Source organism: Chanos chanos, chromosome 10, assembly GCF_902362185.1.
Source record: "Chanos chanos chromosome 10, fChaCha1.1, whole genome shotgun sequence".
Classification (NCBI taxonomy): domain Eukaryota; kingdom Metazoa; phylum Chordata; class Actinopteri; order Gonorynchiformes; family Chanidae; genus Chanos; species Chanos chanos.
The window spans coordinates 26,484,362-26,507,707 of NC_044504.1; the positions used below are offsets into that span (position 1 = coordinate 26,484,362).

The window sequence follows — 23,346 nt, forward strand, 5'->3', positions numbered from 1 at the left end:
ATTGAATATTATTCAGACTATTGATGAGATCTGCACATTACAAATGTACTTTGACACTTGCTGGCTGCCAATTCATCAAGGCCTTAGATTTGTCGAAGGTCCGTGCATTAGACGCAGTGCATTGGAACACCATCTTGATGCTTTAAAACTAAATAGTTCCTTCTGTCCCTCATGAGGTGCTTTCGGACCAAACAGTTCTAGGGACTCATTGAGAGGAACTCCCCACTTGGGAGCTCCCCCTAGAACTACATACCTTTAAGGCCTTTTTTCTGTTTGCATTCGCACCGACAGTAGGAACGCTGAAGTGACATAATCTGGCCTATGGTTGGTATAGCCACATCATGCTAAGAGATGTTGTTTACATGGCTAACAAGGGTATTTGCACATTTCTTAAGTACAGATTTAATGACTTTTAAGACCTTTTTAATACCTCTAAAAGAAAAAAAATAATACCATTACTGCAGCAAAAGAAACTGCGAAACTAGACGAATGGGATGAACCCAATATTTGTGATGCTGTCGCTGTCTTCTCTGGCAATAAAGGAGGATGAGTGCCAACATTCTGTGCAGCTGATCCATGATGAAAACGAAGATGACAAGGAAATTTCAAGCCCATTTTTATATTCAAGTATTGCCCCCTGAAAAGAACTTGAAATGGCTGCAAAGCAAACACATGTGCTGAATGTGCTGAAAGTCAGAGACTCAGTAAGGATCTCAAGGTTAGACTGCTCAATGACTTGCACTTGGTGCAGCTTCTGGATGATGAAAGACAAGTTCTCATGGAGCTTGCACGGACATGTCTCCCTGTGTGTAGGGGATGGTTGGACAACCCAGAAAGGGTGCAGGTGGCAAAACAATGAATAGGAAATACAACTGTCTACGTATTCTGAAAGAAATTTTCTGTGAAGATTCTGTAGTGTGCCAGTAAGTAACCTCTTTTGCATCTTTGTTTTGTGTTTTGTAATTGTCTGCTTTGTTCCGGTTGTTACTCTGCTAATGTCGTAAGGGAGGTAGGACTTGATCCTGGCTTTGAGGACACCAGCATATCTGTTTGATTGCTTTCTTTGGTATAGATCAATCAGATTTCTTGCTGGGAGCCCTGCAAGATCCCCCCATGCATGTGTGAACATTTTACGGTGTTGAAACTGAACACTTGACAGCCAACAGCGAGCTCCATTCTGCACAGGTGTGTAATTATGTATTGGGAAACACAACTTATTCCTGCCCAATTTGTACCACATGTGTGAACATTTGCAAGTTCCGGTTTGTTAAAAAAAAATCGGCATGAGTAATGGGATGTTGAAAAAATCGACAAAATAATAATGCTTGACCCGCATTCAATTCTGTTCAATAAAGTGCACGTGTCATCTCCATATAGACTTTAGACCCTCTGTATCTCTATGTCTGTTGCTAACAGAGCAAGTTACTTAGCTAGTGCGTTACCAATTTCACAAGGTGAGCAGAGGCTAACCATAGCTAGTTTTACTGTTTGGGGATCACACCTTTTGTCACAACAACCACACAGTCAACTTAAATACACTGATTACTTACGGATTTCATAGCGGCAAACAGTTGCATAGGGTAAATAAAATGTTTTAGGTGCTAATTTTGTCATTTATGCTTTTTAAGATCTCTTTATACATTATCAAAGAGAAATGTGATCATACACCAACACAATGCTTAAATAATATACATTTATTGGCGCACACAACAGTTCACGTAATTACACCATATCTCATACTTAAAGCGACGTAAAAAATCACACGTGTGGAACAGATCGGGCAGTGACATAAGAGATTAAATTCTGTGGATGCACTGATTTTAGGGCATGTGCAGAATGGATCACGCTTCGGGGGACAGATTGTCCACTGACAAGGAGCACTAACTGGTGATTTGGAGTTGGACATCCATGATACAGAAGTGAACAACATGTCTTTGCATGAATATGAATATTGCAGAAAACAGAGTAAATGGAATGTCTTGTAGTGATATTGCCACTGCGTTATGTACCCGGTTTGGAACAACACAGGATTTTTTTTGACAGGAATGTGCTGAGCAGGGGCTTGTCAGGGACTTCTGCCCTGATAGCCAACTAGAAGCTGAAGGTATTGCAGAGGCAGGTTTTTTTTATCATCCATCATACATGATTACCACTTTTGATAAACATACGAATGAATGCCACTCTTAAAATAAATAAAAAGCTGACCACAGTTGTATGTAAAGTCAGGTATCAGGTAAAATAACTTTAATAGTGGTAGCAGTGCTAGTGGTTCCCAGAGTTTTTAGGGTGGAACCCTACTTGGTCCCTTAGGACCAAGACAGAGCCCATCTACATAGAGCCTGTCCACTTCCTATTAATGCTGTTGTACCAAAATTTGCTGCAATTCATCTGCAATTCGCGAGAGCGTCCTCAATGAATGGGAGTGAATGGAGCCAAATGGCTAATTATTTACACCAGCTTTTAGACAAAAAAGCCCAAATTGTATTTTAGTTTTTGCAAATATAGTATCGATTATATATCAGAGTTGAAATGAAAAAAAAAAATGCTAATGTCCTTTTGTTTTTCTTACAGGGAGGGCGATTTTGCCCATGAAACACTAGCATTCTGCTAATGTAAGCTGATTAGTCGGAATAACAGCTGATTGAGAATGTAATAGTATGCTAACTAGTCATGGTGGCGTTAATGACTGCTCCATGAAGTCATTAAAATGGTTTGAGTGCTGTGGTTTGAGTGCCGTGTTCTCTGTATATTTACATGATACATGAATTGGGAAATGCTGTTGCTGTTATTCTGCATCTCACATATGGACGTAAATGCGTGACCAAAGCTCCATAAGCCCCCATTCATTCTGGACTCTCTTACCATCGCCCCTTATGAAACAGGAAGTTCTTGGAGTGGAAGCTCTGGACTTTTCAGAAATTCTCTGACCCAGACTTAAAATAGTACATAATTTAAAAGGTTAGAGGTCAAAACCTAGATTTGTACTGTGAAAATAATTAATTTGCCAAAAAACACTTGATTTTATGAAAACGTTTTTAACTTGTAATGATCCTGTAAATGTTGAATAAATCACACCATACAGTTTCATTTATTTTCCCAGTTTAACTATTATTGCAATCATTCCAATTTTGACAAAATAATTTTTTTTTTTTTAATTGTCACTTTCGGGATTTATGACTTAGACTAATGCTATGTTTAAAGGTTATGTTTTATGTTTGTTTGTGATTTACACGAAGACCTGCTGTGCTTTCCTGTGGACTATGGGACCAGGTCATAGTTAACTGTGGGAAAGACTTTTATCTGGCATTATTCATCCAGGAAAAGCTGGCAGAATACAGACACAATCCTCAAAGATAGCCCTATAGTCAGACACCTTCTACAAGGGTGAAATAAATGTGTTGTTAAAAAATGAATCCTGGTTTCTTGTTGTTAAGGTGTATTTCTAATGAGGGCAGGCAGACTGACACTATCCTTAAAACCTACCCAGAACCATTTGATAGGGAGAATGTGGTTGGAGGTGAATGCCCGAGTCAACCACCCTTTGTAGACAGCTTTGGTACAGCTGGTGTACCAGGAGGAGCTGGACATGGAGGACAACATATTCAAGTACTGTGTGTCAAACCTGACATGTCAGATGGCTAGGACTGGCATCACAAATGTCACAAAGGCATGGAATGTACACAGGATCCCAGGAATGATTCATTTCATTTTACTAGCTGCATTACAAGGATGACTTGTTAATTAAGCAGTTTAAATTAATTTTGCTGTTCTATTGTAGATTTCAATCTGAATTGTATTCATAAATTTGAACAAATTTGGAAAATTTCGATTCACATAGACTGAAATCTACAGTAGAGGGGCAGATTCAATTTGTAAAACACGTTATTAGTTAGTCAAATCCAAATTTTTGGGATGTTGACAAAGTTCTTGCTATTTTAGCAGATTACCACAGGATTTTGGAGTTGTAAGTAAATAATGAATATGTGCTCAAAGTGCAGACTTCCATCTTTAAATTGAGGGTATTTACATCTAGATCGGGTGAATGTTGTAGGAATGACAACCATCTCAATGAATATGCAGCCACCCAATTGCAGTAGCGCTAAACTAACTGAACAAAATCATTAATCAGAAATAAAACTGCCATTTTTAATTCTTGGCTTTAAATCTATTGCAATCAGTGATTGAGCACAGCATGCAGGTGCTCTCAAATTAAAGCTGAAAGCCTGCACTTTAAGCTCATATTCATTATTGTCAACTCCAATATGCTGTGATAAAATTGTTGTTGTTTTAGTTGTTTATCAATAAATGTTTTGACTTGTTATCACCTAACTGTAACCCCTTAAATTTTACCTTAAATTCCCTTACCTTGCGTCTTATGACGGAGTATCAGGGGCTACATTGAGGGAAAAAATCTGTGATTTCAAGAATAATGTCGTAATATTACGAGAATAAAGTCATAATATTACGAGAATAAAGTCTGAATCTTAGGCCACGGGTTATTTTAGAGAGGAAGTATCAGAGGAGCAGCCTGCCACCTGCATTAAAATGAGGTGCATGGAGCATCTTGTGAAGTCATGCTTTAGTATAGGTCTCACAAATAACGAAATACTTAATCTTTTGGCACATCAGCACCACATTATCATTAGGGCTGGTAATATTCAAATATTCGACTATTGGGATATTCGTTCACAGAGATGGGCAGTATTTCAATTAAAAGTATTTAAAATACATATTTAATTACTTTTGAGTATTTTGCAATTTGTATCTTGTTGGATGGAAAATAATCAGATGTAATTTGTAACAAAATACTTTAAGACTGTATTTTGTGCATTTAAAATATTTAAAATACTTAATCAAATATGTTATTTTATACTCGAGTAAGACAAGAACTTTCATCACCAGGCTTACTATAGGACTACTAACTATAGGACTACTAAATATAGTCTATGTATTTGGCCAGATGCAAGTAAATCACGTGACACATCCTGTTGGGTCCAGCACGCTTGTTGTGATCCGTTTTGTTTTCTTCATGACAAGTAACCCAAGGAAAGAAGCTGCTTCGGTGCTTGGTGCAAATTGCCTTGAGGCAGTGGTTCTCAACTCCAGTCCTTGGGACCCACTGTCCTGAACATCTTTGCTTTAATTCTCTTGAGCTCAGGACTGATACACCTGATTACATTGATCAATAAATCATCAAGCCCTTGATTAGCTCAGTTAACTGTGATAATGATGAGTTAAAACAAAGACATGCAGGACACTGGGCCACCAGGACTGGTGTTGAGACCCACTGCCTTAAAGTAAAGTATGTAGTAAAATACTGCCAGATATTTCTTACTGAATGTCATTATAGGACAGAAGAATGTAGCAATTAGCAAATAGCTGTGCTCTAAAACCTGTGAATTTACTTGCTAGCTTGTTAGTGGCATTCTAGCTAATGCCACAGGCATGCTCAGACAGCCTGGGACAGTGACAACTTGTGGTTAGTCTTATGGAAACCTTCATTAGCGATAAATCAGGCTAGCTGCTTTTGTTCTTAAGGACAAACTTCATTTCTAACAGCTAAATGTAGGTGTTTTTACGTATAGTGGTTAATCACTTGTACTAAATGTGTTGCACTTCAAGGTCAGAGATCTAGGAAATTGGCTTACTCCACTGTTGCATTTTTGTAAATTGCACCTTATTTTATCTTATTTTACCTTTATTTTATCTTATCTGTTTTAATTTTATTCCTATTTCCTATTTATCTTATATTCTACTTCTTATTCTATGTTGTGTTTGGTGTGTGCTGACAGTGTTGTTGCGAAACTTGAATTTCCCTCGGGATTAATAAAGTATTTCGTATTCGTATTCGTAAAAAGGCATCTGCTAAATGCCTAAAATAGTGTTCCAGATAATTCTGTATGTATTGTAGAATTTTCAAATTACAAATTACTTGTATTTTAATTAAGTACATTTTCTCACACCAGTATTTTGCAGTTTATTTTGATACATTAGATGAGCAAGTATTTGTAATTTGTAACAAGTTTTTGATGTAATTGTACCCGTCTCTGTTTGGCCACTGGGTAGGTATTAGGTTTTCAATTTTAGGATTCAGACATTCAGGGTTTTTTTTGTAGGCTATCAATTACGACAGAGCATTAGGGCCACACAGAGGGACAAAAAATTCGGAGATTTCGAGAATAAAGTTGTTATTTAACAAGAATAAAGTCATACTTTTACGATACATGCTATTTTAGCGGAGAAATATCAGAAGAACAGCCTGCCGCCTGCATTAAAATGAGGAACATGGAGCATCTTGTGAAGTCGAACTTTGGTATAGGTCTCACAAATAATGAAATACTTAATCTTTTGGCACATTAGCATCACATTGTTATGTCAGGACTTTAATGTGTGTAGCATGGCTCTACAATGTGCTTGCACAATGACAATAAAGATCTTGAATCTTGACACAGCAGTTGCCAGAAGTAGGCTCAGGCTGCCATTGACTGTCCTCTTGCCCGTTTTGTTGGTTGCTGGTAGTACTGGGCGGTATGACCACAAATTTGTATCACGGTGTTTTTTAAGATTCTGGCAGTTTCACTGTATATCACGGTATTTTATTTATTTATAGTTATTTATTTTTGCATGACTGCATCTCAGCCGAGAACGGCGAAATATCTGGCTGAGTCCTTCCCGAGTCATGCTCAGCACCCCACCGCCCCCCACCCCCGGGGCCAGCTGAAGCATGAAATATTCACTGTTGATTACTACTGTAGCTTCAGGGCCCAAAAACGGTATGCGGTACAGCCCTAATTATCAGTTTGCCTCTGGAGCAAGCATATTGCCAGGAATATCCAGAGGCGGGCATCTCGCACCTATACTTGGAGTAACTTCTTGGACATCTTCCACATGAACATGGTGCTCAATCAGTCTCAAACAATTTCGACATCCGTGTCTATATCTTGAAAGGCACTTATCTGCCCAAGTATTTCTAAAAAGTCTTCAATACGGGCCAAAATAGTATATGCTGGTAAACCATGTTGATCAATTTGACCCTCTAAGGATAGCATGGTATCTCGCAGCCCATGGGTGTCTTCCATATTGTTCGCACAACTGCTTACATATATGATGTAGATTCAGTGTTGTTCTGGTGCTGTTGCTTTGGTCTGAATAGGGGTGTAATGGTACGCAGAAATAACGGTTCAGTTCGCACCATTTGGGCATCACGGTTCGGTACTAGCTTGGTACAACGGGAAAAAAGCAACAAAAAAACCCCAAATGCCCCAAGTGTTTCAATTACTTCGGCCTAGGGCTTATGCAAAATAAAAAGCGACACAGATCTGAATAAAATCTCCTGGTGTGAAAATACAAAATAAATACAATATATTAAAATATAAGATAAAATAAAAGCTGTGTCTTTAGGAGCAATGTATTACATTTGTGATAAACTTGTGACTACTGTAAGGCCATTATGTACCTCTTAAAGGTGCTCAAGCTTCATTCTATTTACGAGTTTTTCTTTGGAAAATTTTGGTTGTCCACATTGTCAGTAGTGAGGGCAGATCTGTTGGCAGTAACTATGTCACCTGCTGTCGAGAAAACCCTCTCGCTGAGGACTGAGGTGGCAGGTACAGCCAGGTAACACTTTGCCAACATGGCTAGATTAGGATAAACAGACTCATGAGCCTTCCACCAGGCAAGCGGGTTGGAATCTATTGAAATGCACCCCTTTGCCATGTAGGCATACACTGCCTCCTTCGAATACCGCTTCAAATCAGGCTGGTTCCTATGGCCAGTTTTAAAGAGTTGCCATGGCTGAGCTCTTTGGAGGAGGGGAAGATGCTGCCTCTGACTCTGCCATCACTGGCAGTGGAGCGGCCTGTGAAGATGATGGACTGGGCTCTGTGATCTCTCTGGTCTCACCCCGCAGTATAAAATGACAAAAACAAAAACAGTTTATAATTAGTGAGTTCAGTGACCATTGCAACAGTAATACGTTCAGTTAAGACATGAGAGAAGGTCTTTTAAAAATATGAAAATATCAACCTTAGTATAAAATTAATACATAATACAAACCTGTTCTGCTCTGCTCAGAACTTCTGTGATGATAAGATCTTCATAGATTCACTGATGACAGGCAGGATCCAAGTGAGGAAGTGTCTTGAACCTTGGATCCATAGTAGTGCATTTGTGAAGGAAGTCCTGAAGCCCAGGGTCAGAGTATCTATTTTACAGGTTTTCTCTGATGGCATGCTTGATTTCCCTGACAGAAACCGATGGTGTTGTTTCAGTGCTCAATATTGGAGTGATTATCTTCAAAGGCTTCATAATCTCAATCAAACTCTCTGCGAAGCTCACCTCCTGGTCAGAAAGCTTGGCAATCTCCTTTTTCTTGAGGGTCCTCTCTGTTAGTGCAGAGTAAACAGCAGTTTGCTGCCCAAGATACCGGTCAACCATGCCATAACTAGAGTTCCAGCGAGTGGACACATCGTTGTTGAAACTGTGTTTTGGCAAGTGAAGCATCTCCTGCTTGCTCTCCAAAACATGTGCAGCCATTGTGTTCCGGCAGAAAAAAAAATAGCTCTTCGGATTTTCTCCAGGAGTTGAGATACCTGGTTGAATGCCATTGCTTTCTGTGATGCTAAGTTTAAGGTATGGGCAAAGCATCCTATATGTGGACCCAGTCCTGCTTCACTGACGGCATTGACGATGCTTCTTGCTATGTCTGTGGTCACTGTGATAGTGGTTTTGGGCCTTTCTAGTTTCCACTCTGCTACTGACTCTTGTAGCTTCTCAGCTAGGTGAGTGCTAGTGTGCTGTTCATACACGGGCGCTTTTGTAAAACTGGATTTCTCATTTCCCACTCAGAGTTGATGAAGTGGGCGGTAGCATGGGAGGTCCATACGTCGGTTGTTAGTGCAAAAGCAGGTGCAGCAAACAACTCGTGCTTGATCACCGCTTTTGTACACCTGTAAAGGGCATGGACCACAGATTGACTTACGTGCGCCCAGAATGGAATGTTGTAACGAGGCTCGAGCACTTTTAGTAAATACTTGAAACCGAGATCCTCTACCACTGCATATGGCTGCATAGCTGATTAAATGTAAATGCCTGTTGCTTCGGTAATGTTTTGGGCCCTTCTGCTTTTGCATCTAGAGGCTGCTTAATAAAAGCAGTGGAGATAAGTGGTTGGACAGCTTTTTGTTTTTGCTTAGCTCCGGTGATTTGCACATGTGGGTGATGCCGTCAAATATGTGTTAGCATGTTCGACGTGTTTCCGCACACATACACCCTACAACTGTTGAACAATGCCAACACATCGTCTTTGTCCGATCCACCGCTCGCTCTCTATTGCTGTCGTAGTTCACTGGGAACCCGAAATTTTCCCGCACAGCTGATCTGAGAGAAGCAGGTGGGTTTTCAAGCTCCTGTGTGTCATTAGGACTCGCCATAGTGAGTCAGAATCAGTCAGATGGCAATCAGTTTGAGCTAAGCTTAGCTTAAGGATTCCAGGTGGAACTCGCGCTTGTGAAATTTGGTTCCGCATTACGTTCATCAGTCTTTGCACACAGGGTACTGTGTATTCTCCGTGCGATTGCATGCACCGAACTGTCACATCCGTACTATGACGGTTCGATACGAATACACGTACCGTTACACGCCTAGACCTGAATCTGTGAGATAACCGTGCCCCATTCATTTGAATATAATGGATGGAAACAGAGTAGCCGTTTCTCAATACAGAATACGTCAAGCAGAATGCAAATTATATAATGACAATAGGGGGGGTCAACTTTTTCTCCAGGGCTGTATAGCATAGGATATATAAATGTTTCGAACCCCGCCCCGCCCCGCCCCGTCCCGTTCCGTTCCGTTCCGTTCCGTTCCGTTCCTTTCCTTTCCTTTCCTTTTACCTCTTTGGGGGGGGGGGGGGGGCAAGTCTTAATTAGGGGGTTCAGAACCCCCCAATCCCCCTCATAATTCAAACCTTGACGTCAAGTATGGACTCCAGTTCTTGGGAGTTCTGTCTTGCTAGTTCAGCTCATGAGTCCAGACTCATGAGCTGAACTAGCGAGCACCCCCATGAAGCAGGAAGGTTTGAGAGTGGAAGTTCTCTCCTATTTAGAAATTCTCTGATGGAAATAAAAAGAGCGGGGAAATAAATATGGCATTAGGAAATAAAGGTCCCCTCAAATAAATAAAAGTCCTTTGAAGAACGTCATTTTGAAATAAAAACCTATTTATTTATTTCCTGAACTATATTGACTCATTTATATATTCATATGTATTATATAACCACGGTCATTTATTTCATAGGTACATCTATTTATGTATGCATTTTTGCATTGACTTAAATGGGATTCCATACTAGAGAGCGTTCGGTTTCCTTACAGTTTATATTGTCTCCTTGAGGAGCAGTTCTCAACAAGTTGTCGTGGCCGAGTGGTTAAGGCGATGGACTAGAAATCCATTGGGGTCTCCCCGCGCAGGTTCGAATCCTGCCGACAACGATAGCTTTTTCTATGGTAGCGCGGTCAGAAAATTGTGCTGCACAGAGAGCTGCTCGACGACAGGGTGAATACTTATAAAGGTACTCATTACAAAAAATACAAATAACCCATTAAAGCATAAAATTATAAGATTTGTTCTTTTGGTTTTTATTTATTTAAAGTAGACATGTCTTTTCCTCTGAGATATACTCTTTTCAAATTGTTACTATATTCTGCCTGCTTGTCTATTTTCAAGTTTGTAAAAAGCAATGTCATGCTGTCTTAGTGTTTTGGAATAGTGAAAGTGCAACAATTCAACAGCTGAGCTGTACTAGGACAAAATGTCATGTTAAAAGGTGTCTGAAGTATGTTGCTGAGTGAGGCAGCTTGTTGACTGAAGGACCAAACAGCACTGAGATGCTGGCTAGCAGGTTTAACAAACAGTTCATATACTGGACACACTTATGAGAGAACAGCCTCATACAATCTGGCTAATACTTAGAGTAAATGCATATTTTGAGAGAATATTATTATACATTTTCTGCATGTCCATGGTATCCTTGCCCTCAACAGCACCTCCATCTGGCTATCTTTAATACTGTTCTTTTTAGTTGATGGTGCCACACTCAATATACAATAATATAATCATAAAACGGGATTAAATAAAAAAGGAGTGAAGGCATATATATCAGCTTAGTGCTTCAAAGTCATTTCTTCCCTGCATTTTGTTTTTTAAGTCACTCCAAGCACAAGGCAAAAATGCATGTCTGAGGAGACTGTGCATGAATGCTGATGTCTATACAGGAAACATTATACCAGTGGTTCTCAACTCCAGTCCTGAGGGGCCACTGTCCTGCACATCTTCGTTTTAACTCTCGTGAGCTTAGGACTGACACACCTGATTCCACTGATCAATTAATCATCAAGCCCTTGATTATCAGAGTTAATTGAGCTAAAACAAAGACATCCAGGACAGTGGCCCCCCAGGACTAGAGTTGAGAACCACTGTATTATACCAATAACAAGTAAATAGAGAGGTCTGAAACACTGAGGTCTGACCACTGCTGGAAGAAGCAACATACAGAAACAGGTTTTGATACACTAGCCCCTGTTCAGTGGGGTAGTTTGGTAGACAGTGGTTTAAGAAGAGGTGAATTTGACTTTGATTTCACTGTCGAGTTCAGATAAATAAAGTACTATGGAGTCTGTTTTTCTCACAAATATTCAGAGACCACCTTGGACACTTCTACGGTAGGGTAAAAATAAAGTGGAAGGGGAAATAACAATTATAATATCAATGTGACGCCCGGCAACATCTCTGAGAACAATTACTTATAGGGATATATATTTAACTATCTACAAAAATGTTACATTTGTGAAACCAAATCAGATCAGGCTCTTCTTGTATGTTGAGACAAAAAAGCACTAGAACATAACACTAGCTATGTCAATCTCCACATTTTTTTAGTCACAAAATCTGATTTATTTGTACGAGATACAAAAATGTAAACATTGCAAAATAAATAGTTAAAACGAGTGATGCAGGATCTGTGGTCATGCTCATGATCCTAACATTTACTGATGCACCTGCTTTTTTCTTTGTTTTTTCTTTTTTTTTCTGATGCTCCATTTGCTTGCATTTTCAAGTGCAAAAGCATGATGACAAAAAAGTATCTAGAATTCAAGTAACAGAAAAATGACATACTAATGATACAAATATACTATTTTACAAGGTAGTGATATTCCCAGTTTTACAAAATGTACATTTATATTGACAAATTTCTCTTAATATTTTTTTTGATATGCTGAAATTCATTAAGGTCCATTTGTGAGCCATTCTGTGGCAGGAGGTGGTCTTTGCATTCTTCCTAAAGCTGAGCTTCATGTTTGTGGGGAGGGGCTATGTCACCTCCATGGCTACCGTTGTTTCGGATATTCCGTTAAGTCCCAGTCTCTCCGGTTCATGATTCTCCCTGCAGAGGAAGAGAGCAAAGTGCATATGAAACAAACCATGTAGACACTAAATGGCTGAAATAGAATTAAACAGACATTAAAGTCCTGAACCTCATTTGGCTTTGTTAACAAACACATTCACATTGCAATGTTAACTGGAGCACTCAACCACGTTGTCATGACTCATTCAAAAACCTTATTACCTATATGAACACAAAACAGTTAATAAGAATTTAAATAAATAACTGAGATAAAGCATGTTTATTGTTCCTCTAGATAAATGTTCCTCTGATGTGCAGAAAATATACAGTATACCAAATACATTTATGGTACAGTAGTCTCTCTTTGTATTTGTGTGTGTGTGTGTGTGTGTGTGTGTGTGTGTATCAGCGTGAGCCTGTGTAAGTAACTAATGCTCAGACCTGGCAATGCTGTCGATGGCGCTGGCAGGGTTGACTTTGGGCACACGGTCCAGGCTGCTGGCCACAGTGGCCAGCTTTAAGGCAGAGGGTGAGGGGGCAGAGGGCCGGGCGCTGTGGTGTGTGTGTGCAGGGGACACTGCAGCACTCACACTGCCTAGGAGCCCATGGCCGTGAGGAAGAGACTGCGGGACAGCCAACTGGGTGCCAGCAGTCCTCAAAGACGAGCCCCCATTGCCACTGCCTGCACTTTGTGTAGTGCTTGTGAACTTGGGGGGTCTAGTGGTTCCTGAGGTAAGAGAGCAAGGTTAATATAACATTACAGTTTGATTTTAACCATCACTTACACTGCTTCTAAAATTGATAAACCTGTTAATATTTGATGCTGCTGCAAGAAGCACAAAATTTGATCAAATCTTCACCCTAGAACAGCTCTTAATGAACATGTTTCCTTCTTAATCATGTGTAGCATACTTTCAGCTGATATCTTTTCTCTTACATTTTACTCTGACATATTTCTGAAGCCCTACTAACAGGCTGTCTGCCTTGCCTGAATTCTGGAGGATTCCATTGACACTGGCATTGTGGGGTTTGTTCTCATTGTTGGCTTGGCTGGCAGCACTGACCACTGCAGAGGCAGCAAAGTGAGCACTGGCTGAGTCCAGGGTCTTGGAGAGGCATTCTGAGGAGCTTGCAGACTGCAGAGAGCACAACCTTATTCACACTGTACAAGTCACATTCATCTGACTTTGCATCTAGATGGACAGACTTCTAGTGAATGTTCCTCCAGAGCACCATTTCTAAACTCAAAGCAAGGCCCAGAGATATATATGCTGACCTACTGATAAATTATCATTGATAAATTTCATATGATTTAGAATGACCAAATACACAAGAAAATGCTACTTTGTGGCACACAAGTTTCTCACTATCTGTGGGTTTGAAAAATCAGACTTCAGTGAGAGGTACCTGTGTCTGGTCATGTTCTGTGTTCTGTGAGTTATGCCCTCGCTGGTGGAGCTGAGCCAGCTGCTGTTTCTGCATCTGAGCCAGCTGCTGCTGATGGGTCTGGAACTGCTCTTCTGTGATCCCACCTGGAAAGAGAGTGAGCTCGTGAGTGAGAGACAAGGACACTGAAATTTCAAAACAAAAACAGACATAATACGAACTGCAAAAAAACAACAGCTAACAGTAAATCCAGCAAAGTGCAAGAAAAGTGCAAAACAAACCAACCCCCCCCCCAAACAAACAAACAAACAAACAAACAAAAAAAAACAGGACTGGACAATAGACAAAAGGATAAGTTTGAGACATGCAGTACTTTTCTCCACCACAAGGTGGCACAGCAAGATTAGTAATTGCAGTTGGCAACTCATTAACATTACCTCTGGGAGAATTAAATCTATACGATCAACAAGGTAGTATTTGCAAGCACTTCTGTCACCATATGAAAGTAGAGAGGCAGGCAGATGAGCATCTGTCTGACAATGGCAGTTACAGAACAGCTGTGGATTTTATTTTTTACAGAATACTACAGTTACACTGACTGAATGAGCTGCTCTATGACCAAAGCCTAAGGCTCTGAGTGAATCAGCAGAGCTCCTTCCTTCCACTCCCAAACACGCATCCTGCAGGTCTGTCTGGTCCCCCAGTCATGTGAAACACAGCAATGTCATAGCAGGGCCATGCCAGATTGCATTTTTGGTGATAAGAATATGTTAGAAGCAGCTGTAAGCTCCCAAGACTACTCTACTGCTGTAGGAAATCCAAGGCAGTTATAACATGAAGCAGGATTTCTGTGTCGGTGGATAACTAATCAAAAAGCAAAACTGTTGAACAGGATATTCCTGATATTCCTTGGCTCTTCTCCTGTGGGACAGTTATGACTTTTTAACAAATTACTGGCTAACTGAGAAATCCTGCTGTGTGGGATAAACTCTAAGTGTTATGCATGAGACAGCATAAGAAACTTTTACTAGTTGGCACAAGTGAGGATTTTTAACTAGACTCACCTGAGACTCTAGAGTCTTTCGAATTTAGTGCTGCTCCTCCCGGGACACTGCCCTCATTTGCAAGTCTGTCTTTCCTGCAAGCCTCACTTCCTTCTTCCTGCATAGGCCGCGGGCGAAAACAGCGCCATCTGCAAGCCTGGATGTCTCTAAGGATCTGGGCCAAAGAGCGTTGGCCGAGTGGAGAGCCCACAGAAGAACGGCTCTGTGTGACGGCCTGGGGTTCAGGTTTGCTGGAGGGCGTGACACAAGGGGAGAACATGCCCGGGTCCAACGTTCTAAGAGCTCGGTCAAGGTCTGAAGATGCTCGGTCCAACAGAACTCTACAGGTAAGAAGAAAGAAAGGGACAATTAAGTGAACAGTCAAAAAGGACCAGCCAAGCAAAATTATTTTAGATGTACCTATTCCCTCATGATTTTTAATAGAATGGCTAAAGTCAAAGAAACTATCAAAGTGACAGTGACTAAAAACCTTCCTCTTAGTTGCTGGAAAGTAAAAAAAAAAAAAACAGCAATGTGGACATTTGTTCTCTTGGGAAGGACCTGACAGGCTGTAATTCACTCTACACTCAATTGGCCTGATCTAGAAACAGTTAAACAGTTCTGGCCAAGTTTATTTTGGTTCAAATAATCAAAAAGCACAAGAAAGGAATCTGAGAATACTCTGTTAAAATGAAGACACACACAAAGCAGAAGCAAAGAGAAATGGTCTAAGACAGTATGCAGGAGAAACAAAGCTACAAACAGACGAGCACTGGTTACCTGCCACCACGGCCCACCCGCCTACGTGCCAGCCCCACACAGCGGTGTGGCACAGAGATGACAGTCAGAGAATGGCGCTGACGCAGGGCATCAAGCCCGGTCAGCTCCACCTGATCCCCGTAAGGAGCACAGCTCTGGTCCGCACGTGGCTAAACACACACACACACAAAAAAAGAAACAAAATGCATTCATAAGACAAGACAAGGAGCACTGAAGAGGTCAAAGTTCTTCAGGCGCACTGTGACGGAGAAAACACACTGAAAATACCAGTAATGGGACAACACTTATGAAATCAGCCAAAATGTGACCGTTTTGACCTTATCTTTGTTTTCTCCCCTATGTTAACCCAGGGGAGGTATGCTGTGACACTGATATGTGGACTGGATTGACCAATTGGTCCATACAGAGAGGTGGTCAAAGTTGAAAAGCTTCTAATGTTTAAGCATTTATTAGAAATGGTTGAATCACGTGAAGCCCCTTTTATTAACTTGAAAATGCCACCGAAGTCATTTACAATAAAAGTGACCAAAATATGGAAGAGTTATGGTTTGACATGAGGTCATAAATAGACCATCCATGACCCCTGTTTTCCCCAACTGTCTGACCAGCTCAGTTTGTAATTCATCAACTGTGCACATCTCTCATGGGACAAAACTTAAGGAAAGTTTCACTGAAACTAAAAAGGGGTTAAGTTTGTTGATCTCATATGGAATTAACCAACTATTTTTACACATATGTAGCCAACAAAGATCTGCAGCATTTGAAAAATGGTCAATGTTCTATTCCTAGAAAATGTTAGAGGGAGAAAAAAAAAGTTCCTAAATTAAATATTTTCAAGGAATTTTCGTGAGCTTTGACTAAAGCACAAGACTATGAAAAAATACCTTTGTGCGGGTGCACAATACATGGCACAAAACCTGCTATGTATGGTGTACCCGCTGTCACACGTACACAAAAATATGGCCTTATTCATATTTCAAAATGATAAAGGCATATCACCCGGTCGCTACCTGAAAACTGCAGAGGTGAAAGGATTTGCCTTTATGTGAATATGTGAGAGACTTACAGCGAGGTAATGACAGCCAGCTCTCCGTCTGAAAGCAAATGCTCCATCTGGGTCATTCTCCTCATCTGTTTCTGAAACTGGAGACTACGGTGAAAAGGAAAAACAACAGCGTTACACAAAATAGTGCTATTGTTAAGTCTGGAATTGCTTACATAGACTCTGAAAATCCTGCAGATTTTTTGGTACAACCATTGTCACTGACTACATGCATGCAACACATCTGCATCATAATTCACTAAAACTACAGTTAGACCCGAATAGCATTATACTGTGGCACGGACCATTGGGTAGTCCTCCTCTCCGGAGCTGTGGAAGTCATACTGTTTGATGTCTGCTGTGCTGATAGTATGCTGCCGCTCCATCCGGCTGGGCTGCTGCAGAGGATCCAGTTTGGGCCTCTTGTTATACTTCTTATGCGGCCGTATAATGTCAAAGTGTGGCTCCGTTTTAACCCAAATTTGGCGTGGGTGTTGGGGCCCAGACTTGTGTGACTGCAGAGAGAAACACAAGAAAGAGAGACAGTCACTGACTGTTGTGCTCATCTCTTTGTCGTGGCAGCCATTTCAAAGTGTGGCAGTGAAAACAGTTAAATCAGCTGATTTTGGGGACGACAGCCTCATGATCCGCCCAGCACTGCAAAATCCCCCTCAATAGCTATTAATTATTCACTTTTCAAAGCTTTGCTGAAGAACATCTTATTAAGCACACCCACGCTTAAAAAGAGCTGTTACCTTGATTTTATTTTCTGTTTTGAGCCGATTACCATTGGATAGGCATATGGGAGCTGTATAAATGGGCTTCTCTGCCAGAGGTGCTGAGACTTCATTAAGAATTTCCCCTGTGAAGTCACCCATCTGATACCTGCATGGGAACAAAGGTCAGCAGTTATTAAGGATCAGCTCACTCACAGTGAAAACTTTCAATAGCAGCCTGGCTATTCACTTTCAATGGAAAAACCAACAGTACTAATTAGATGGTATGTTACCAACTGTCAGCCACTGACAACGAAACCTAAATGATAAGCAAATGTTTAAAGGTTTGCTCTGCAAATCTTAATGTGAATATATCTAAATACAAAGATACGGCATGGGGTGACAATGGTGATGCATATCAACACAATCACCTTCAGCATGTCCTTCTCCCACACTTAAAAAACAATGACAAGTGCAAATGTTTGTATGAGATTCTATAATGTGAGCATATAGTGAGTTAATTTTCTTTCATTATAATTTCCCCTCCTTTCCTCCATCTCCAGGGTAAGGGAACTGTATGCAAGTGTGTGTACGTACCTCTTCTCAACAACCTCCAATGTGAGATGCAAGAGCTCTCTCTTGCTCTTCTCTCGTTTTTTGATCATCTCAAGGATGGTGACAGTCCGGCTAAACTCTCTCCTAAGCCTTAACATCTTCTCATAGGACGCCTCGTCATTTTTACGATTCTTAAAGGACAAAGACAGATATTACACATGTGTAAATGATCTTAAAGGAACAACGTTAATATTAACTAGAACAAAGATGCAAAACTGGTGCCCCTATGATCATGAGGTCATGATTAACTTTACGGACTGCTGTGTGTCTCTAACAGGCTGAAAATTACATACAACTGTTTATTACATATTCAATTAAATTACAACCTTTTGTGGTTTGGTAACTGCAAACAGTCATATCACAATTTCGAATTTATTTTGATTAACTGTGCAGCCCAAATCAGCAAGCAGATCAGTGGCAGTGACTGGAGCAGTAGACAGGACCTGGTCCCGTCTGAAAAGAGTACTGAGGTTGAGAACGAGGGTCAGTAGTTGCTGCTGAAGCTCACCTTCCGTGTCTGCATCTTCTCTGTGCGACGTCGGAAGGCCACATAGGCATCGTTGTTGGTGGAGCCATCCCGTTTTTCTTGCTTGATTTGTGGGATGAGTGATGGACCTCGACAGTTCTTTCTTTTTCTCACCCAGTAGTCATACACAGACTTGAGCAAATAGTCGTCCTCATTCAGCAGCAGCTTGGCCTCTTGGAGAGAGACCAGCTACAAAGGGTAATGCAGAGAAAGAAAGAGGAAAAACTGAAGTTTAAATTGAGCTGATCCTGGAGAGAAAAAGTGAAGCTAAGGCCACAAACTAAGGCCATTTAAATTCCTCGTTTGGAAATTTCTATCAACCATATTAACATTAAATGTGAAATACTCTTACTCTCTCACTGGCCAAACAAACACATATAGCACAGAAAAGATGAAATGAGCTATACCAGTATGGGTAAACAAGCTAAACACTCAAAGTGCATACATTCAAGATTCAGTATAATGTCTATAATGATACTCAGTTAGGGCTGTAACGCTACCTGGTTTGTGCTGGCTTTCTCAAGCCTGTCGATCATGGTCTCGAACTGTAATGGCTTGATCTCCATCTTGCGGTTGAGTCTGTTGAGAAGTGTTTCGTCCTCTGAGTCCATGTCATAGTCCGGCAGTTCATTGTCCAACCCCAAAGCTGGAGGCAGGCAAGAGAATATCCATATTAAACTGACAATATTCACTCAAATACGGAGACTTGTACCCAGATTAATTTATTTAGTGACACAAAGTCTAATGAGCTTGTGAAATTCCAATCACTTCGGTTACATAAATTACAAAACACCAAACAGTTCATCACACCCCTTTAATCTTCATAATGCAGATGCATATGCAAATGTGTCAATCCCTCTGTCTGGAAAGCTTTAAACAATTCTGAACCAGACCTCACTAACACACAGCAGCAGTCCCTAACCTTAAAACACTTCAGTATCAGAATCTAAATGAAGCATCCAGATTCTTAGTGTGCTTAGCATTCAGATTCTCAGCACCAAGCTCTACAGAAAAGTGAAGACAAAGACAGAGACACCTACGCTGGATGTGAATGAGCTGTTTGGGGACACGGAACTCTCCTTTGTACAGGCGATCATAATAAGTGATGTTACTCTCAGCCTCAGGAACAGGGATGACCATGCTCTCCTTCTTCTCCCTGAACACCTGCTGGGCTGAGATCGCCCTCTGAAGATGGTGCTCCTACATAGGGGAGACAGGTTGCCGAAAGAGAGAGATGAGGCAAGGCATGTTGGGAGGGAGAGGAGAGAGAGACAGGCAGAAGATTTTGTAAAATGTGACTTGTATGTATAACGATGGAGATGACAGAAGTCAGTAGAAGAACGATTCACTCACATGTGACAATACTCAACACAACAAACTGAGCTGCAGTCATACATAAAATTATGCTTAAATTACACCAAAAAAGGAAACAGAAACACAAAGAGAATATGTGCAGAAGGGGAAGAATGGGGAGATGTAAAACAGAGGACAATAAAAATAGGGAAAACTTGGTTACACACTACTTGCACAATTTAACAATGCTACCGAGCACAGGAGGATAGACTGAAATTGAATGCACAGTGGTTGTCATTTAGACAAATGAAAAAGGATGTGTTTTTCCAACTCAAGAATGACAGCCTGCAAACAGGAATTTTTCGACAGGGTTAAAGATGTTTTTCAAGATTCTGGTCCTAATTTTCCACAAACATCACTCACCAACCCCAACTTTCTTACATGCTTGCTTTTTGACCGAGAGCTGTGCCTTGAACGTCAACAGCATAATATCAACAGTTGCTTTAATATAATTACTGACATTTGATCTGCATGAGGGGACAGTATTGAGAGCAACTTCCCTGGCTTTGAACACAGCAAGCTCATGAGTTGTAGTATAGTATCATTTTTTCATTTTGGCTCACATTTGTTCAGCCAGCTAAGTACTTTACCTATTTGAGGTTGACAATAAAATAATTCAATCTGTGTGAATATGACGTTTAAGTTTTCTATAGTTAGGAAACTGATCTGACTAGGTAGAATTGAAACAACATGTTTTCCTTTTAATTCTATCCCACAGGATGTAAACCATTATGGACAAAAAGATACCACAAGAAATAACTTACTGTTGTGCATCAGAGACATTTTTATTGAATAACTTTTTCAGACAACAGAGGCCGGAACCACATTATGATTAAAACCTTGTGACTTCGGAGGAGAAGGGATTGTACGATAAGCATGGATACATTTCCTCATACGTCATATTCATACTTTGCTCGTAATTCAATGACATGGGCGGGAGATGAAGCTAGTTAAGCTAGCCGAATGGCCTTAATGTGTCATAACAGAATAGTGACTTGGTCTACACATTTCGTATTCAGCTTATCAAGCACAGATATTCTATATGTGCGGCCACCCAAACCTTATTTTAACAGTATTTTAAGTAGATCAATGACACACAGACATCGCACACCAATAGCTAAATTACTACCAGTAGATTAGCTAGTATGAACGTTAATTTAATAACAACTCTAAGTATTAGCACCTAGCTAAGTTAATTTAGTACAAAGTTAAAACGAAATTTGTTTTTTGTTTGTCAATATTAGTGACTTTTCCGAGAATAAGTGTGAAAGGCAGTATGGGCCAACAAAACCAGATAAAACAGTAAACTACATCGCCACTGCAATCACATACTGTCAATGTTGCTATGTGGCTAAATGGCACTGAATAACATGCAGGGCCAAAGCACGCCTCCAGCTCCGGTTTGCTACGAACGACGTATCAAATCACAAAAGACATCTACGCAATATTTTTGACGTCAGCGACAAATGAGAGCGCTTCAAGATTTAAGGACAAAACTTAATATACGCCATTGGTGTAAATATGCGCTCTACTTGCGTAATTTCGTACGATACCTACGTACTTCAAGAACCTTTTGAATACTACGTGTGCTATTTACGTCAATAACATTACGTACTACAATAGTGAATACGAATACCCAAACGTGCACCTGAATCCCATAAAATAAACAATTTAAAACATTCACATACCAATTCCTCTTCTTTTTCCATTCCAGTTGGCATCTGAGGCACAGCCCGATTGATAGAAACACAATCATTAAGGTCTGGAAGGTCTCTATTGCGGTATATGGGGAGAGGTTTGGCGGCGTCTAGCGCTCGCGCTCGGAACGAGAGTTTACTCATTGTTTTCGCCTATCACAAAAACACAAAATATGAAGGAAACATGTATCCCGCCAGAGTTCAGTTAAAAATTCGGTACATATCCACGAGGGATCCGATTGTTTTCACAACGCTCGATTTCATTGAATTGTTTTCGATCGAAATCCAGTCTGAGAAGCCATGTCTGGTCGAGCTAAAGTGGATTTAGAGGCTATTTTTTCTCGGGCGGTCCGTTCCCTGAGCCATCGAAAACATGGCGGACATATCCACAGCAGCTGAAAGATCCCGACAGCCAGCGCGAGACATCCGAAGAACATGGGCCGGAGTGTTGCGCGCGCACCTCATACAACATTCAACAAGAAATACTTACGAAACATACGTAGTTGGCAAAGCACAGGCATTGATGTTTACTTCATTGTAAGGGATGAGCACTGTCATCCCAGGATGATAGCCACGTCGGTTTACGTAGAACAGTATGTTATCGCTATATATTCAAATATTCAATCAACGTTTCATAGTTCAGGGCTTCGATTTGTGTGATAAAATATGTTGTTTATATAGGATGGTTGTCATTTTACACAATTAGTATGAAAACCAAAGTAATTAGAAAAGAGTGTGTTTTCTGAACAAGCTCGAATTATTCATAAGACATACTGAAATCTATTGGGCAGCTTCTGCTAAGTTTCCACTAGTGATTTATAGAAAATGTAATATAATCGTATGCATAACTACACATGAACACGTTTGAAGAGAGTTAGCCCAATCAAAATACTTTCACAACCCTCCCAGTTTTTCCTCGTTTTAACGAGTAAGACCATTTCTAATTTTTACTTAAAATATAAATGATAACGAACAGATCAACAAATCACAGGTTCTTTTTGATGTCTGAAGACCAGTGTCTGATCAAAGGCTTTGGATGTTTTGGACATCCTTGTTACTCAAGGGAGAAAGTTCTTTAACTGGATTAGGTTCATTGTTTTGGTCCTGTAAGTTTTTTTTTGTAAGTGTGTGTGTGTGGGTGTGTCAGAGGTTTTTGAGAATAAAGGTCAATAAGCCTTATATCCCATGTATTTTTAGAAGTACTTTTGTTTGCAGTCATAACTTCTGATGACATCATAGTGTGTAGCTGGAGGCTGTGTGAGTTATGAGGTATGAAACCTCTGGTGTGCAACTTTCCATTAGCTACAAGAATCTCATGGAGCTCAGTTTTTTAGGTCAACTAATTTATTAGTGGCAGAGTGAAGAATGAACAACAAACTGCTTTTGATGTGTGGCATCCAAACAGACCCCAGTTAAAAGGAGGTAGCTATTCCATGCTGTTCATTTGACATGAAAGTAGTGTCAACGTTTTTGTCTGAGAAATTTAAATATTTCACAGTAATGACTTAGTTCACACATTGTAACATTTTTGAGGTAGATATTGGAACCTGCTGGATCTTAATCAATGTGTCTTCTTGTGTGATCAAGTGTGCAGAGTAAATAATTTCCCAGCATCATTTGATATCTTTTTTTCATATTTGTACTTTATTACTGAACAATTATTGCTTATTTCCATGACACACTTTCCAGAACAGTAATTGAAACCAACAGAGCATATTCATTTTAACTTTGATATTACACCACTTTAGATGAGCTCATTGTGTGTGTGAGTTTCATGTGATATAA

At 40.3% G+C, this 23,346-nt stretch overlaps 1 protein-coding gene and 1 non-coding gene across 2 annotated transcripts; one reads left to right on the forward strand and one right to left on the reverse strand.

Moving 5' to 3' along the window:
- Nucleotides 1–10,408: 10,408 nt before the first annotated feature.
- trnas-aga (transfer RNA serine (anticodon AGA)) lies at nt 10,409–10,490 on the forward strand. Its single transcript has one exon. It is a non-coding gene; the product is annotated as a tRNA-Ser (tRNA).
- A 1,466-nt stretch (nt 10,491–11,956) lies between these two features.
- Nucleotides 11,957–21,928, reverse strand: epc2 (enhancer of polycomb 2). The gene is made up of 14 exons (XM_030786980.1): nt 21,553–21,928; nt 19,552–19,711; nt 19,012–19,157; nt 18,494–18,700; nt 17,968–18,116; nt 17,410–17,539; nt 16,960–17,169; nt 16,679–16,762; nt 15,613–15,761; nt 14,854–15,173; nt 13,811–13,935; nt 13,392–13,539; nt 12,845–13,130; nt 11,957–12,442 (listed from the first exon to the last, which is right to left on the reverse strand). The coding sequence occupies exons 1-14, from the start codon at nt 21,703–21,705 to the stop codon at nt 12,370–12,372; spliced, it is 2,340 nt and encodes a 779-aa protein (XP_030642840.1). The 5' UTR covers nt 21,706–21,928; the 3' UTR covers nt 11,957–12,369.
- Between the last annotated feature and the right edge of the window lie 1,418 nt (nt 21,929–23,346).

Bases quoted from the DNA above. Each gene is read 5' to 3' on its own strand.
- epc2 (XM_030786980.1), bottom strand. From the start codon at position 21,705: ATGAGTAAACTCTCGTTCCGAGCGCGAGCGCTAGACGCCGCCAAACCT. The intron at 13,540-13,810 runs GTACCTCTCACT...TGCTCTCTGCAG, and splicing joins CAGAACATGACCAGACACAG to TCTGCAAGCTCCTCAGAATG. The intron at 13,131-13,391 runs GCAAGGCAGACA...CTCTTACCTCAG, and splicing joins TGGAATCCTCCAGAATTCAG to GAACCACTAGACCCCCCAAG.